This window comes from Anticarsia gemmatalis, chromosome 3 (assembly GCF_050436995.1).
Source record: "Anticarsia gemmatalis isolate Benzon Research Colony breed Stoneville strain chromosome 3, ilAntGemm2 primary, whole genome shotgun sequence".
In the NCBI taxonomy this organism is placed as follows: Eukaryota; Metazoa; Arthropoda; class Insecta; order Lepidoptera; family Erebidae; genus Anticarsia; species Anticarsia gemmatalis.
The window spans coordinates 3,787,561-3,806,578 of NC_134747.1; the positions used below are offsets into that span (position 1 = coordinate 3,787,561).

The 19,018-nt window shown below is 34.4% G+C and overlaps 1 protein-coding gene across 1 annotated transcript in view; it reads right to left on the bottom strand.

Annotated features, from left to right (window-relative positions):
- The window catches only part of LOC142987226 (homeobox protein ARX-like), a 78,330-nt gene extending 61,266 nt beyond the window's left edge, over positions 1-17,064 (bottom strand). The window contains exon 1 of the mRNA XM_076135847.1: positions 16,382-17,064. Coding sequence (XP_075991962.1) covers positions 16,382-16,622 — 241 coding nt within the window. The 5' untranslated portion in view covers positions 16,623-17,064. The remainder of the gene's footprint in view (positions 1-16,381) is intronic.
- Between the last annotated feature and the right edge of the window lie 1,954 nt (positions 17,065-19,018).

The window sequence follows — 19,018 nt, forward strand, 5'->3', positions numbered from 1 at the left end:
GCTTGACCGACTGACTGATGACTTAGTATGCAGAATACAGTGAATCTAGCTATTTTACTGTAGTATAGTCTGCATACGAAATAACCTTAAAATCAATGTTGTTGTAGAAACTAACATTGACAGCCATACATTAATTACGCAAAATACATTGTCAGCCACCTTCATAACACCATCAATATATCCTGTAGAATAACTTTTTTATTTCCAGACATATTGGCACGCGATCCGACCACAGAATAAAAATTAATACAAGTAGCTAACATCGCACTTGATCACTACGTTGCTCAAAAACGAGTTCAAAAAAGAAATATTGGACTTACTTTATACATTGTCGATAACTAGAAAAAATTGTTAAGTAGGTCATTTGGTAGTTTTTAGGTCGCAAGATATTTGTAGTATTGTAGTACAAGCCCGCATTACAATAGTTAATTACATACTTTTACATTCCAACTGTCATATATTTTTTATTGAAATATTCTTGTTGGATGAACGCGCTATTTCCCAGTATTGACACAAATTGGACATTGTTTTATTTATGGTACAAGGTGTGGTCTTGTTGCGACGAGAAACTTCACGTTTATCGAGTTTCTAAGGTACTACTATATTCAACAAACATTATATACGATGAATTTTCGTTTGTTTCTTATCACAATTCTATATTAAGAATGCTTATTCTTCGCTGCTTATTGTGGGTCTAAATAAAATAGAGAAAGGTCATAAAGGAATATCTTCAATGTTTTACGAAATTTCGTATTTTAATAATCGAGTTCGTCCACGTAGCAAAATTTTCTGAGGACATGATATACTTTTTACCTGGGGAGTATTTCTGTATCTCAGTTGAAATCTGTGCGATAGCCACTATACCTTTCATTGACTTTTTCCTTTAACTAAGGTAATTAGAACATTACGTCAAAGCAGCAAATAACCACTAGGCTATAATATTAACGTACACTAATTGTCAACTGAGATACAAAATACGCATGTTTGTTATACTTAAAATATAATATCGTCGCTTAGGTAACAATACCGCGTAAGTCGAAAATTGGTCATATGACGTTTTATACTTTATTGGATAGATTTTGTCAGCGCGCATCGAATGATTTTAGATTTTTTTTAAATTGTCCAATCTTGAACGAACTTAATATCTACCTATTTATGTTTTCAGTACACATGTCAGAAGTATTTCAAAGATAATAATCAGTTTTTTATCTCTCCTGGAAAAATGTCAAATTTAACTTGCGCGGTATTGTTACCTAAGCGACGATATGAAATCCATTTCTTAGTTAGTTTGTTGTTTTGCGTGGAAGAGTAACAAACAGTAATACATTAGTACAAACTTTCACGTTCAAATTATAAAAAAATACGATGAGTAAGATATAGTGTTTTAATTATAAGAAAAAATAATCATATTTTTAATGAGAAACATAATTTTCTTTGTCATTGCTTATTACAGTAATTATATTTTATTGACATTGCATGTTCTCAGGGCATTTATCATTCAGAAAATAAAATCAATTACTGAGGACTCTAGATAATAAAATGAATTATCTACTAGAGTTTCTATTTAAAAATCCAATAACAGAAATATTACACTTCATCAAACGTAATCTGGTCAAAGTAATGACTTAGGAAATTCATCCCTAAATTTCAAACTTCTTACTTACGCCTTCCCGCTTGTTATATCCGAAGGTGAAGGCAAACATGTATGAGATACACTCACATTTTGTTATTACCAATGTTATTACCATGTAATAGGGGGCGAGCTTATTGCCATGTACAGGGTACGTTACCAAACTTCAGGCTACTATCGAGAAATATTAATTTAGAAAATACTAATAGTACTTTGTCCGACCAAGAATCGAACCCGGTACTCATGATCACCAAACAGTCAACCATTTATTAATTTTACTATAAAATGTAACTAGAACTTTATGAAACACGCTGTATAATCAATTGTATAGAGTTGGTCGTCAGGTGATGTTCAAAATTAGCAGTATCATTTGTACGTAGCAAAAACTATGGTGACTTGTTATGTGTATGAAACATCTGCTTGTGGTATACCAAGAGAAATGAACTATAGTTAAAGATCGGCGTTACTAGTGTGACTACTGTAGTTAACGTACAAGTTGTGAGCTCAAGGAAGCTTTTGGCGTTTGGAAAGTAGTGTTTTGGAGTGCTGATTAAGGGGTCTCAGGTTAGTTTCTGGGGTCGATCAAAGTAAAGTGCTATTGGTCTTGTCTTGTTATTTCTGTTGGAAGATTTTTCAATAGTAGCCCAGAGTTTGGTAACGCGGGGAGGGTTTCAATACCATTTATAACATCTTTCTGACATTTGTACAGGTTGAGTTGGATGGACGTTGCTTATCCAACAACGGCTTTCCTCTACATTCTATTTTTAACTTACATTTTGTGATGAAATTTTTAAGACGAATGGAATTTTGACAAGAAACGTACCTAATTCAATCGAACATGCTCATTTTCTTTCATTTAACACATTTGGACATCTAATTATGTCTTAAAGTGTGACAAAACGCATTCGCTATCGTATATAGTTTATCTACGATTCCCATGGTAACTGGACTATAATAATATGATAATCTTAATACCACAGTATCAATTGCGTCCCCTACCTTAATTGTAATTGTTAATTATTAATTACGTATGTACATTTAATTATTACTCGCTGAACTCATCTTCAGTTAATTAAGTAACTGTATTAATTAGAATAATAATTAGTTTTTACCGGTTATCAGGCATTGAAAATTTTATGCCATTTATTGGATAAGTGTCCCCTACTGGAAGGACCACCGAAGGAGAAAAAACAATAAAATAGGGAAGTAATTATTGTTTTCGTACATTAATTAAATACGTTTAGTATGAATGTTAACAATTAATATTGCGTAACTACCTATGTTTGTTTTCTGTCTATTTAATTAATAATAAATAAAATACATTTGCAACGGAAATGATCATTGTTTAAATTGAAATAATTATTTTATCGTATTAATGAAAAGTATCATATTATTGATAGATGCACTATCAATAGCCAAGTTTTGTGACAACTCCAACCCTTATCAAGCTGTGAATGCAAAAGTCATCTGGTGGATGCAAAAATCATCATACCTAGCTTTTCACTATGCAGTATATGACATAAATAGGAATTCCTATTCAGTACGACACTTATGTTTTATATCTCACTAGCTGACCCGCGCAACTTCGCTTGCGTCACTTAGGAGAGAATGGGTCAGAATTTTCCTCGTTTTTGTAACACGTTTTACTGTTACTCTGCTCCTATTGGTCGTAGCGTGATGATATAAAATATGCTTTCTTTTATCACGAATAATATTCTCAAAACTATTTATATCTCTTAATATAACGAAGTCGCGCTAAGGCATATCCGCCATTAAAACGGTTGCCATGACAACGGAATTTTGTTAATTTAATGTCATTATATATTGATTATTCGCGACTTTTTTCGCAACCTGAATTTTCCCGGGAAATGCGTCATTTTCCCGGGGTAAAAAATAGCCTATGTCCTTTCTCGGGTATCGAAATATCTCCATACCAAATTTCATGCAAATTGGTTCAGTAGTTTAGGCGTGATTGAGTAGCAGACAGACAGACAGACAGACAGACAGACAGACAGAGTTACTTTCGCATTTATAATATTAGTATGGATTAACTAAGTTAACCATATCATAAACCCAAATTTTTTATTAAAAAAACAATCGTCCCAAATTAATCCTGACCTTTGCCCCGCCCTATGTTATCTAACAACACATGACAAGCAGTCGAAAGATTCGTATTAAACTTGTCAATACAATAGATACAATCATAATCTGAGTGGTACAGATCGTGACGGGCTAAGATCCAGTAATACCCTCACGATACATCATGACAGTTTATATATAACAAAGCTGCTATTTGTTCATAATATGGATCAGCTTATTGTCAAGATATCTCTAAAAGTATAGAGCTGAAGAGTTTGTTTGCTTGCTTGTCTACTTGTTTGTTTGAACGCATTTATCTCAGGAACCACTGGATCGAATTGAAAAATGCTTTTTGTGTTAAATAGCTCATTTATTGAGGCTATAGGCTTTGTAATATCAGGCTATGACTAGAAGGAGTGGAACAGCAATAAACAAAAACTTGTGTAGACGGTAACAATAATGTAGACGAATTCGCGGGCGACTGTTAGTTAATAATACGGATGAGCTTGTTTTAAGATTTGTTTCATAATGTAATAGTCTTTGTGAGTTAATGTTTGCGTAACTTTAGTTTGTGATTTATCATATCACTCGTGATATACCCTAAAATTTATACAGTGGTAACTTACGAAATGTAACCCAGTTTCAACAGTTATAATTATCGTATCATGTAATAGGGGACGAGCTTGTTAGTGATATTACCAAACCCAGGGCTACTATAGAACAGTTAAATAAAAGTCCGAACGGGAAATCATGCCCAAGATCTCTTGATCACCATTCACATACACGCTCAGGGCATAAAAGCGGCCGAGTTTTCGTGTTTGAAGGACAATTTGGTGTCCAAGTGGTTAAAGTGCGCCTCGCACGAATATACTCAGCAAAATACCACACATCTATCTATTGTGCGCATCAAAGGTTGCTTAACCACCTGACAAACAAATGACTACCAACAGTATCTTAATTAACCTGTCATTTCGACTTAAAAGAAATAAGCAAGAAATAAAAACTAGCAAAATTATATTGTTTTTTCGAAAGACAAAAGGAATATAGCAATAAATGTGGAAAAGTAATTACATTACAATCATATACGTGGCTACTAGTTTAATCGTTGTGTGTAATTAGACCACTGTATCCCGATACATGATAACGAGGGCACATTAACACCAATTTAATTAAATTTATAATAACTATGCGAGAAACCTCGTTAATAAAGGAACATCTAAATATCCTTTACTCACGAAATGTCAAATTATAAGTGACGTTATTAAAAGTAATTTGTTTTAAATAATAATTCAGTTTTTAATTATATATATTTTTTTAACCCGTACTTGTCCCACTGCTGGGAAAGGGTCTCCTCCCGAACGAGAGAAGGCGTTAGGTCTTGAGTCCACCACACCGGGTAATTGCGAAATGGGGACTTTGCTTGCTCTCAAGAATTGTGTAAAATAAATTATAACCATGCAAGATTTTATCACGATATACGCGATAAGGGAAATCTTGGTTATTTAAAAAAAGCTACCTGAATTAAGTTAAAGACCTTTAAAACCTTTCAAATAGAAACAAAAATATAGAGCTAATAATATGAAATAAACAGAAATTAGTTTGGAAAAGTTGGCTTGTACCAATTTAGTTCCGGAAGTGGCTGGTTAGGGGTAAACGTCAGTTCTCAGTACAGGGTGGTTCTGCTGTATAGCTGTTTAGCTGTATGCTTTGATTTAAGTGATTCTGCCAATAAACTAAAGCAGCTCATTTGTAAATATGTAGAAGCTTGAATTGTGTGTTTTTTTTATTTAAAAAGAGCATATTGCAATTAATTATGGTGGTCACTTTTAATTCTTCATCACTTTTCTCATTTTTCGTGATTCGTTCGATTTGTTAAGGAAATGACTAAGAACGGTGAATATGAAAACATAAGGCGTATAACTAGTTATTTTAATTATATTTTTGTAAAGACTAAATAGGGAACGAATGTGTGGTCTGCATTTTTGAATCTGTCTTTACGAGTTCTACGACATATACAAGTAAGTAATAAAAAATATTTATTGATTTGAAATAAGCCATGTGTTGTCTATATCTCCTAATTGTTGTTTATTAGTACATTTTGCATCAATAAAGTAAATAAACTTTAGTATATGTGCCAACAAAGATAAATTATATCGAAATGGGTCATCGTAATTTATACCAAATGATGTTTGTTGCAAATAAATGGTTTAGTGTGTCGTAAAATATTAAAATTATATTTCATGCAATCGTTTTATATACCCTACATGCTAATTGTTTTAGGAGCTTTGAATATATTTAGCTCACGTTACATATGACTTATTGTGCAGTTCTCGAAGTCTCGGTTTCTATTCACAAATGAAGCATGCCATTAAGATTTCAGCTTTTTTAAGATTTTATATTTAGCTTACGTTACTAGAGCACATCTAGAAATCTCAGTTTTGATTCCTAAATGATGCAAACTGCTATCAGTTTTTAAATTGCTTTGTTCTAAGTAGAGTAGCTCGTATTTTGGTTTCTTCACGTATTTGATATGGGTGTATTTCGATGAACTGTTATTCTATATTTACATGCATATCAGGGAAAGGTTAAAAAAGTATACTAAATTCACTACGTTAGAAATATACGATTATGTTCAAACAAAAAATATATAATAGAATTAAAACTAGTTACTGCATCAACACTAACATTACACATTTAAAAACCTAGTGTAGCCTTTAAAAGAGTTCTTTGAAAACTACAAACGTAAATTGAGCCATTTCCTTTGCTAACTAGAAGTAAAAACTATTATTTCTATTACCTTGCACTTGGACTTTAACATTTAGTTATTTTATTTTAGCAAACGTACATTTAAAATGGTCATTAACAAAAGGTCCTTCAGTACATTTAATAAATATGTTAATATACTAACACGTTACGTCAAATCAGCAATGTACTAAATAGTGACCATCAATTTGAGGTAAACTAGTTGTCAACTGACATACATGATAGCGCCTTAGATCGGATCAACTATAGATTAAGTGACCATACGCTGCAGTTTGAATATAACCATTTATAGAATAAACATGAATCAATAAAATCGATTATTCCATTTTGCAAAGTCTGGTATAAACATTCTACCAAGTGATGACGTCACTCCTCACAACGTATGCAAAGTATGTTTCTAATTGTTTCCAACATTGTATATTTTATGGTTATAGAGCTCATAAAAGCGCAATAAAATCACTTGTAGTTATGATATCATCTGTTATTTTATTATGAACTATGATGAACGTATAATAATTGTGGACATTAACTTGCAAGTATGTAAATCGTAATAATTTGTTTTATGTACTTGTTTAAATTATGTATTGCTTGTACAGTCGTGGGCATTAAAATACGATGTGATATTACTATAATTTATATTCGAAACTAATATTAAAGTGTGTTGTAACATTTATGTCTTTGATATAGAGATTTTTATTACACTTATCCATTTGATTTCCACCAACTTGGCACGCAGGGACGCGAATTCCTAGTTAATTTACGAGTACCAAAATATACTGTGGTTACTTCTTTTTTAATTAATTAATTAAAATAAAACAAATTTATAACGCATATCGTATGATAAAGGCCTGTCAATGATCATAAGTTATTGCCCTCGACTGTACTAGGAAGAGAGTATAATTGTGTCAATAACCATTTACATCGAAACAGATGGAAATTAATATTTACCTTGAAAAGTGATCGTCTTAATAAATTAAACGTAGGTTGTGGTGAACCTAAACTCCACCTAAACTCCTTCTACTCTATGGTAGATGCCATATATTAATCATATAACGATTTGGCATTCTCTGTCAATAAATATATCAAACACGTAATGCTCGTATTTTATTAATACATAATATTGGCGACGAGGAAAAACTGAACCTAAATGGAAAAGCTACGTAAAAAACGGAGCACCCTACGTGGGATGCTCACCAGACTCGATACCTACATCGAGCAGAGGGCGACGATGTCTGACGAGGACATCACCGCTCGCTCCGCAGCCTTGAAGGACACCATAACAGCACTGCGAGAGTTACAAGAGAAGATAGAAAACAAAACCATAGATGATAACGATGAAACAGCGTATTTACACGAACAAAATTACGGCTACGAATTCGAAGAACTTCACACTATTTTAGTATCAAAACTTTTAACAAAAAAAACCATTATTCAAGGTCAGCGACAGGAAGACCAACATAGAATATACCAATACCATAAGATTATACCAAAAATACAATTTAATCCTTTACATGAATCAGAAACGTTCAATAACTTTAAAAAACGTCTGGAAGTGTACTTTAGACTTAATGAAATTACTGAGCCCCACATGAAGACAAATATTCTTCTGTCTACATTATCACCAGAACTCCATGAAAAATTATGTGATTTAATAGCACCAGACGAACCATTGAATAAGACATTTAACGAAATTACTGAAACACTTGACGACTACTTAGACCCAAAACCTAGCAAATGGGTTCTACAACATAAATTTATATCGAGAACTCAAAAATCGGATGAAACAGTAGCGCAATACGCCGCAGATTTAAAAAAGCTCACTACCAACTGCGAATTTAAATGTCAACACTGCCAGAAAAACATTTCAGAAAGCTTTTTATCTCTTCAACTCATAAGAGGATTGAAAGATAGCGACGCACGTACAAAAATTTTACAAGACCGAACAGTATGTACATTTAAACACCTGACACAGATTGCAACATCTATTGAAATGAGTAAAGCAGAAAATACATCAATGCTTCCGAATGAACAACCAAGTAGTGACAATATCAATAAAATTTCCACTGATTCCTACAATAATTCAAAAAAATCTCCTTTTAGAGGAATCACACCAAGAGATTTAAAAGGGAAATGTTTCCGCTGTGGTTTAAATCACGAAACCAAGAAATGTAGCGCTATAAACATAACATGCTATAAATGCAAGAAGGTCGGACACTTAGCTAGTGTGTGTCTACAACGGCGCTCAGATGCGAAGCCCAGTAAGACTACACCGGATATAAATCAATTAAACGACTCAGCGATAAGCGATGATGATGAATGGAATGATATTAATGTTATATCTGGTGAAACATCCGAAAAATACATGATAACGGTACACATTGAACATGCTAAGATAAAAATGGAATTTGACACTGGAGCCACACTTACTTCTATGTCATTACGAGACTACAGAAAATTGAAAATCGGCAAAAGAATCTTTAAAACTAATATAAAACTCAAAACATATACCGGCGAAGTAATCGAACCTGCAGGTGTTGCATACGTTCAATGCAGATGCCAAGGAAAAGAATTCCACGGTAAATTATACCTCATCAACAACAACGTTGACCCCGTTTTTGGCCGGAGTTGGATGAAAGAACTCGAAACTCTAAATTTAGCAGATATAAAAACTTTACAGCAATCAGAAAATCTAGAATTAGACCAGCTTTTGGAACTTTACAAGACATCAGTATTTCGATCCGACTTAGGCGAAATACCCAATTACAGAGGACACCTAAATCTACAAGAAAACACAAGACCAATTTTTATCAAACCACGTAGAATACCGTACGCTTTAAAAACCAAAGTGGATGAAGAGATCGAGCGACTATGCAAACAGGGTGTCATCACGAAAGTCGACCACTCTGATTGGGGTACTCCAGTGGTACCAGTTGTCAAACCGAATGGGAGTATCCGATTGTGCGCTGATTATAAAGTTACACTAAATAAAGTCATACAAGATGAACAATATCCAATACCTATGATAGAAGATATATTTGCAGAGATGAACGGAGGTAAACTATTCTGTACACTCGACATCACCCAGGCATATCTCAACATGACAATGGATGAAGAAAGCGCAATGCTACAAACACTAAGTACGCATCGAGGCACTTTTAAGGTGAACCGCCTAATGTTCGGCGTTAAGGTCGCGCCGAGCCTTTGGCAGAAATTTATGGATAAACTCCTTCAAGATCTCGAAGGTGTAAAATGTTTCTTTGATGACATCATCATTCAAGGCATCAACAAAGAACAATTACTACAGAGACTTAAGCTCGTGTTAGACAAACTAAAAGAAAGTAACCTACGAGTAAACAAAAATAAGTGCCACTTTTTCAAAACAAGCATCGACTATTTGGGACACACTATCGACAAAGAAGGTCTACACAAAAACAGAGAAAAGATTAACGCAATAATTAAAACAAAACGCCCAGTCAACACCGCAGAATTGAGGACATTTCTTGGAATGGCAAATTTTTACAACAAATTTATACCCAACCTATCATCGATCACGAATCCACTGAACAACTTACTCAAGAAAGAATCTAGTTTTCGATGGTCTACAGAATGCGAACAGAGCTTTATACACATTAAAAAAGAAATTCTAAGCGAAAGAGTACTTATACATTTTGATCCCAAGAGGCCCTTGGTTCTTGCAACAGACGCATCTCCACTGGGAATCGGAGCAGTACTGTCACATAGACTCCCAGATGGATCAGAAAGACCGATAGCATTCGCTTCCAGAACACTATCGGATAGCGAGAAGAAGTACAGCCAAATTGACAAAGAAGCTACTGCCATATACTGGGGATTGAAGAAGTTCTTTTATTATTGTTACGGTAGAAAATTTATCCTAGTGACAGACCATAAACCACTGACAATAATTTTCCACCCACATCAAACGTTACCAGCAATGAGTACAATGCGATTATTCCACTACGCTCATTTCTTATCTGGATTTGACTACAACATTGAATACAGAACTTCGCCTAACAACTCAAATGCAGATTACCTATCCAGGTTCCCAGTAGAAAACACAAAGGCAAACAAAATGGACCAGAATTACAGCTTTCAACTTCAACAAATACATACCATTGATGTCAACCCAAATATCATAGCGAAAGAGACAAGTATTGATTCCGATTATACACCATTAGTACTCGCATTACAAACTGGCCGATCACTTAAAACGCTCGGTTACAATGATAATGAATTTACTTTACAAGATGGATGTATACTAAGAGGAACGCGAGTCTTAATCCCAAAAACATTACGCGAACGAGTGCTGGACGAACTACACCTCGGTCACCCGGGCATTGTGAAAATGAAGCTACTGGCCCGCAGTTTTGTATACTGGAAAGGAATTGACAATGATATCGAAACAAAAGTTAAGTCCTGTAGAACATGTAGATTACAACAAAATGAACCAGAGAAAGCACCACTACACCACTGGGAACACCCAAAGGGCCCCTGGCAAAGGCTTCATATTGATTTTGCCGGACCTGTTTACGGATACTATCTTTTAATAGTTGTAGACGCATTTTCGAAATGGACAGAGATTATACCTACTAAATCAACGACAAGCTCTTGGTGCATCCAAAAATTGAAAGAACTATTTTGCACCTATGGAACACCTCTACTCCTTGTCTCAGACAATGGCCGACAATTCGTATCGGGAGAGTTCGAAAAATTTCTAAAAGACTGTATGATTTCGCACAAAACCTCTGCTCCATACCACCCTGCAACCAATGGACAAGCTGAACGATACGTACAAACAGTCAAGAGAATCTTACGAAGCTTAGAGGGAGAAAGGGGTAATCTTCAAGAGAAACTTGTTATGGTAAAAACTCGCCTCAGACGGACACCAAACTTGAATGGTCAGACACCTTATCAGTTAATGTTTGGAAGAGAAGTTCGAACAGCATTACACTGCATGTTTCTAAACACCCATAAGGAAACTACATCAAAACATCAAGAGATCAAGGTCAGACAGTTGGAAGTCGGCGAACGTGTACAGGCCCGTGACTACACGAGTGCTTCGCACCGTTGGCAGTTTGGTACTATCACAAGACGTCTAGGCCGACTTCATTACGAGATCCGCACCGACAACGGCGATGTCTGGCGCCGACACCTCAACCAGGTGTTGGCTGCATCTTATATTCAGAACAGCTAAGAGGTTAGGAGGGGAGAAATGTGGTGAACCTAAACTCCACCTAAACTCCTTCTACTCTATGGTAGATGCCATATATTAATCATATAACGATTTGGCATTCTCTGTCAATAAATATATCAAACACGTAATGCTCGTATTTTATTAATACATAATATAGGTAATTCTTTTATAAGGGAAGTGTGAAGGTTTTATGAAAACAACTTTAGAATTGTGTACTATACAAATATGGTGATAGCCAGCCCATGGAACGGTTGTGAGACTTTGTAAGGCTATTTAATTAAAAATATCAGTACGATATCCGATGCGCCGTCCATTTTGAATATACCTAGTTGTTTAATAGTACCTAGATGTATTTTTCTAAAGAATACAATATTTTAACGATTGACTTATTTTAAAAACATTTCTAACATACATAGAGATGATTTAAGGCTATTGTTTGTAGTAAGTAGTAATCATTTTTTGCAGTTACTGACTTTTACTTCCAGGATTATGTCAAGATACTATTATAGTTGAAATTAATGTATTTTATTTGACTCCTAGGAGCGTGTCAATTTTACAGCATTATAGAACTCCACACATACTTTGATAATACTTTAAATAGTATATAATTAATACTTATGTTTTACTAGGCTTTTGTAGCCCGCTGACAAAATACCCGTTGACAAAGAACGCGTAAGTTCCATGATTGTAATGGCGCTTACGGCATTTTGTCGGGAAAAAACTTTTTGATATTAAAATTAGTCTACAATCAGTTTTAAAGGGGCTACAATGCTCACTCAACGCACTAATTCTTTCTTCCGTATATTTTGTCTAAATCGTACTAACGAACATAAACCTTAGCATCTTTATGATAGTTTAAAATCGTGTATCACAAGCCCATGGAACACCTATAAAGCGTGCAAGTTAATACAATATAAGGGTATCAGCTGCTTTTCACACTACTACTAGCGGTAAGGAAATAGCCTTACTACTGCGCACCTGCCAGTGCATTGTGCTCGCACCTTAATATGCATATGTATAGACGAATATGTGTTGTTTGTTGCTTGTGTGGAATGATTCTATTCGATGTTTAGAGTATTTTGTGATATAATGTTCCTTGGGATGTTACATTAAAGATAGGTTTTTGAATTGTTAAGTATGCTCTGATACAAAAAAGACAAGAAAGCAAACGAAATGACTCTTGTTAAAATAGCATATTAATTACAGGATGACTAATGTTGTGACAATACAATATGCAGAAAATTTATTGATGTAAAAAGTACTTATTTTAAAAATTGTATGAAAATCTGATCAGAAGTTATTTACTTTGTCTAAACTTCAGTACTCGATAGTACCTAGGTGTAGCAACCTGTAGGAAACAGTGAAACCCTACAGTGTAGGAAACAGAGTCCCTATAGTTCCAGTCATTAAGTGTTATTTTTACCTTTGACCTACGCATAGCTAGCGATGCGTTTAAAACAAATGGTATAGCGCTTAAATACTCACGTGACGTCACAAATACAAAAATAGTTTTGCTAGAACTTTCTTTATATTTGAGTAACTGTATAGGTTCTTACTACAGGTACTACACTCTTCTTCTAAGTACATTAGCAATAATAAGAACGATATAACAGCCTATTTTCGATTGAAGGCTTTAGGAAACAGCTTTGAGCTTTGTGTTAGGTTTTAAATATTTTTTTAAGCTTCTATAGTACTTAAAAGCTCTTCAGCAGACTAAATTAAACCTGTAGATACTCTTGAAATATAAAAAGTCGCCTTTGTAGACTGTATGTGACTGTTCAGGAGGTCTCAAGTGCCATTATAAATATTCTCAACAGTAGCCCGGAGTCTATATTATAGTAAAGGGACAGGTATTATATGGTAAAAGGGTCGCCATCTATCAAAACATAGTGGGTGTAAATATATAGAGGCTATAAAAATGTACATGAAACCTATTATTTTCAAGAAATTCAATGAATAAGTAAATAGCCTATGAGTAAGGTCGCTTCAATTACTTTCACAAGTTAAAGACATCAACGAGCGCCGAAAATAACAAATCGTTCAAATATTTTTAGATTATTTTCGATGAAGTGAATTCATTTAATTCAAGTAGTTTATTCAATTTATTTTATTGTACGTTTTTAAACTGGACACGTGTTTGTACTAGCGTATAGGTTTATTGCATACTCATTAGGCTGCTAAAACTTACTGCCAGTCTTTTCATGACTAAGTCGATAAGAAGTGTAACCTTTAAAATTCTCATTGTTTTAATTCCCGCTTAGCATTTTAGTTTTATTTGCACAAGCCACAATAGTTTAAAAACTTTAAAAACATCACTCAGTCCCTAATTAAATTTACTCCATTAATATCCCACTGCTGAACACTCCTCCCGTAATGAGGGAGAGGTTAGGCTTTGAGTTCACCACGCTGGCCAATTGCGGATTAGAGACTTTGCATACCTTCAAGAACTGTCAAGAACTCTCAGGTATGCAAGTCTCTAATTGCAGTTAACAAAACCTAATAACTTTCCCAAAGTTATTATAATATAGTAAGCTATTTACACGATATTAATAAAATATTGTGATCAACCCCCTGCTAAGCTCGGTGCCTTTATAACCCACAGGGTTCGGAGTGAACGGTGCGACCCTTTGTGGACCCGTTACCGACTTTGTTTATGTTGTTCAGTTATAAAAGGAGTTTCATTTGTTTGTTTCTGTTTTATTTTAAAATATTTAAGGCATTAAGAATTACTTTTGTGTACATTTACAAGTGTAAATATTAGTGCTGACTATTTGTGTTAACAACACAAGTATTTATATTCTGTTTCGCGAAATAGGCCCCGGGAGAAAGTATTTTATGTATTAAATGTAGAATACATTAATATTAACAAAATAAAATATTAACTATCCTTGTACCAAATTTATTAACAACCGTCTAGTAGTTTTTGCTTGAGAGCTAGTTACAAACATACATTTTATCCTCACAAAATTGAGTATTTATAATATTATAAGGGTATAATAACATCATTTGGATAGGATAAAAATAGTTTATTCACTCCCTATAAAATAATTTCAAATATTTCGTGTAGCAAATAATACACATAGTTGCATAGAGTAGTAACGGCGTAATGACCGTCTTAACAAGAAGGTATTTAGTAAGTTAATTCTCAAACAACTTTTATTAGGAAAATACTTGATAATAAAATTAAATAACCAATATTCAAATTAATTTCCTACTGTTTTAGATGGTGTAAATGGCGTAGTAAAATTTATTCAGTTTGTCTTTATATATATGTATTTTAGAAGATAAGCTGTCCGTCTGTAAGCATTTACATCATTTATGTAGATAATTTTAATTACTAGCCAGTAACAAGGCATTGATCTATTAACAATTAGGAAAAATATTTAAATAATTAATTAAAAATAGACTGCAAAAATTAATTAATACCTATTTCCTTTGCATAACAGAGTGGAGTTCTCTGGTCAAACAAAAGCATTTATTTAATACTGTAAGATATCTACAACGGTTTCAATTCACATTGCAACTGGCCGCAACTATCCATTTTAGAACAAAAAGGAATAAAAAATGTAGAGCTTCAAATTTAGTTCGATAGATGGCTCTGAGTCTACCCAAATTAAACCTTTGTAAAAAACCCCTGTGATGAAACCTTCCAAACCCCAGAAACCCATAACTCTTAGAGTTTTTACAGTTTTTGAAAGAATGCATAGTCTCCAACCTGAATTTTACCAGCGTGGAGTTCTCAAGGTCTAACCCCTCCACCATTCCGGGAGACCCTTGCCCAGCAGTTTAACAGCCGTGTTTAAATATTAGGTCGGGGAAAAAGTCTTTTCGCATTATAGTATGTTTGAACTTGTAATAAAATCTTTTCTCTACACAAAAAAGCTCGATATTTGGGTACCTCTCCAGCTCACTGAAGGAAACCTAATGAACCGTGTACTCATTTGTGATTCTTGAAGCCAAAGAGATTTTATTACAAGTTCATACATACTATAATGCGAAAAGACTTTTCCCCCGACCTAATATAACTTAATTATAAATATACCTAAACATATTTACCTACTTAAACATCAATCTTCTATTTTTACATAATCAAGTCTATAATTTGTAATCAACAAATATTTTATGAGCCTTAAAACTCGATTAGAATATTTTATTGATGTCATCGGCTAATCGGCTTGATTGACGCCCCATCGTAAATGTCAATGAGTGTCACTTTTGTACTGTCAAAAGTAAAAATATGTAAATGACACTATTTCAACCTTGTATTTGCCAATGAAACCTGGATAAATTCTGAAAACAGATTTTTCTATCATCACAAAACGTTTGTTGTGCAATTTTGATGTTCTAGACGTATTCTCCACGGAAAATAAATTTGATGATAAAAAATTCCGCATATTCAAATCAAAGTAATTATAATTCTAGTGTTTCGAAACAATTAGCGGTAATAAACTTAGGTAATCAGCAAAGTATGTAGAAAATCTACATTTGAATTATGGTCTAGCAATTAAAATGTCTTACTAGTATATAAAATACTATAGGAAATTCCTGTCAATACATTAGTTTAATTTTCCGTTTGGAACGGTAATTGTTTACCTAACACTAATTTCAGTTTATTGCGGAAAAATCAATTTAAAATTGTTTTATTTTTTCCGATTAATTGCAATTAGTCGGAAATTGGCAATCAAATTGTCACTTACCATCGCTTGCGTTCGCGTTGCCGTCGGCAGGTCTATCCGAGTCTTCAGTACCCACGAGGTTCCTGATACTGAACGAGTTCGTCTTCCGCGACGGCGTCACTTCTGACGTCACCCCGCTGACGTCACACCCTCCCTCCGTTCCATTCACTAGTTCCCGACACACCTGTTCGGTCCCGTTCAGCGAAAGTACTTCGGTCCCACCACCTTCGATCATGTCTCCCCGGCGAGTCGTCAAGTCCATCTTCAAAAGCTACCTCAACAGTCTTGGCACACAAATTCAAACTTCGAACAGTACTTTTGTTTTTCTTTGACATTTTCGGTCACGCCGCGCGGGAAAGTCCGTTACACAATTCGTTATTCGAACTCATTTCAGTATTTGTTTTCTATAGAAAGTTTCAAATTTTTCACTAATCGAGTCACTGGCCACTTTGTTTTTTTTTTTGTCACAGTTTTTAGCGCTTGCAATTTTCTTCCTTATTTACAAGATTTGTTACGTGTTTTTATTTTATCGGATTACCACCGAAGTAGGCATATGCGTAGACTTATGTCACTCGGATGCAAATGATAAGCAAATAGGGTTGCACAAATAGAGACAACACGTATGTTCCCCGCCGGCGAGTGGTGCGCGAATTTTTGCGACAATCGCGCGCAACGCGCGGTAACTCCGCGGTAGTGAAGGCGACTGGTCCTCCGTCCTCCTCGGCCGTCGCACTCGCGCGGCCCTCCCTACGCCTCCGGAGGCGGAGCCGCACGCCCCTCATCGCGCCACGAACGGGCAAATGCAACCGCGCGACTTTTTAGTCGTCAATTACGACGCGATTTTTTCCGCTCGATCGATTTGTTCTAATGAGTTCCTAATTGCGTTTATTGATAAGTGCAATGTGTTTAAGGTTACAAAAGACACCGGTTGTCGTAATTTTCTTAATGTGTTGCATACTTGTGTTGAAGTTTCTTATGCTAGCTTTATTTATTAGGAGCGGTGGTTCTATTGACATAATTGCAGCGGTACGTAAGAAGGTGTCACGTTATTTTCATAATTAGACAAGCGGCGAGCGCGACCTCCGTCGTATGAATAGTAAAAAATCAATAAAGATAATTGTAATGGAATGTTTTGTTTGTTTTTTGTCAATTAAACATGTTATTAAATGGTATTATTTGTAAATTGTTTAAGAATTAATTATAGTTGATATCTAGTTGTCGGTATTATAATAATTGAATTCTTCATGTGTCACTACGATGTATACATAAGTTGAAGGGAGTTATGATAACCGTAGACAGGGGCTCCTTGCACGAGAAAACTTCTTATTAAAGTCGACATTACAAGCTATTAGACAAGAGTTTTTCAGATGGTATTATTGTGATGTTTTCATGTTTACGTCTCTATGTCCAACCGTCAAATTAACGTTGCATTCCATCGGAGCTATTGCGATACACGAACTCATTCGCCTTTCGTCAAAAGCGTGAAAGATCTTTAACATCAAGTCGGTCGGTCAAAATGCTTTTTAAGGTGTGAAATGATTTGTTTCTCAGAGGATATTTACCTGACAAGAAAAGACAATCCTGCAAACAATGACAAGATGATTTAGGTCGAAAAGAAAGTTTTTAACTCTGTGAGTATTTTTTTACACATTGTATTTGTCTTCGTACAAAAATATTAGTAGTTATATATGATATTTTTTACTCAAATAAATTTGACTTATTACAGTCTCACCGCGGGACAAGCATCTTTATGCTGATGATAAGAGAAAGGAATGAAACCCTGAATATCTATACTAATCTAATAATACATTCGATAAATATGCAAACAAATTGTCAATCTAGGAATCTAATCTCAACCAGTTATACCTCAATTAAGTTGGCGTGATACCTTTTGATAAATCTACATCGACACTTCTATTTATAAGGCTTTGCAGGGCTGCAACAAAGTCACAACATACCTATACCTATGAGAAAATAAATACTGTTATTTTAAGGACCGTCGTTTATTAGGTAAATTGAACTTAGACAGGAAAGTGAGTACATATTTAAGACTAACTTTGGGTAAACACATGAAGTTAAAAAATATATGAATACACCACCATTTTTCTAGATTACTTCTGAAACCAAATTTTAGGGAACTTGTTCAATCTTGACTTGACAATTTTATCGTTTTAGGAAGCTTTCAAATCTTATTTTAGTGTATAGTCTACAAAGTACTAAGCCCTAACAAAACAAACACAGATTTATCTATGCCCGCAATTTTGTCAACGCGCCATAAATTCTAGTTAGTATCTTGTCTATGGCAGCGCTTCAGGCAAAGGCAAATTTCGTTCAGCCTACCTTTTATTTATTATCATATTAATGCAGTACCAAGTAATTGCAATATTTCAATAATTATTTATTGTCCTTTTAAAGGACAGTGGTGCAATGATTGTTTGAAAATTATGTTATTAAATGTTTTGATTGCATTGCTATTGTGCTATTGACAGACATTTAAATTGCAGATAATTTAATAGATAATATTATCGCGAGTTTATTTGACGTTGCAATATTATGTTAATCAAGAACAAGTATTGTAAATGTCATAGCTTGTGTAGAAATAGGTGCAACTGCTATTTATACGCATCCGTTTTTTTATTTAATCAATATTTTTAATTT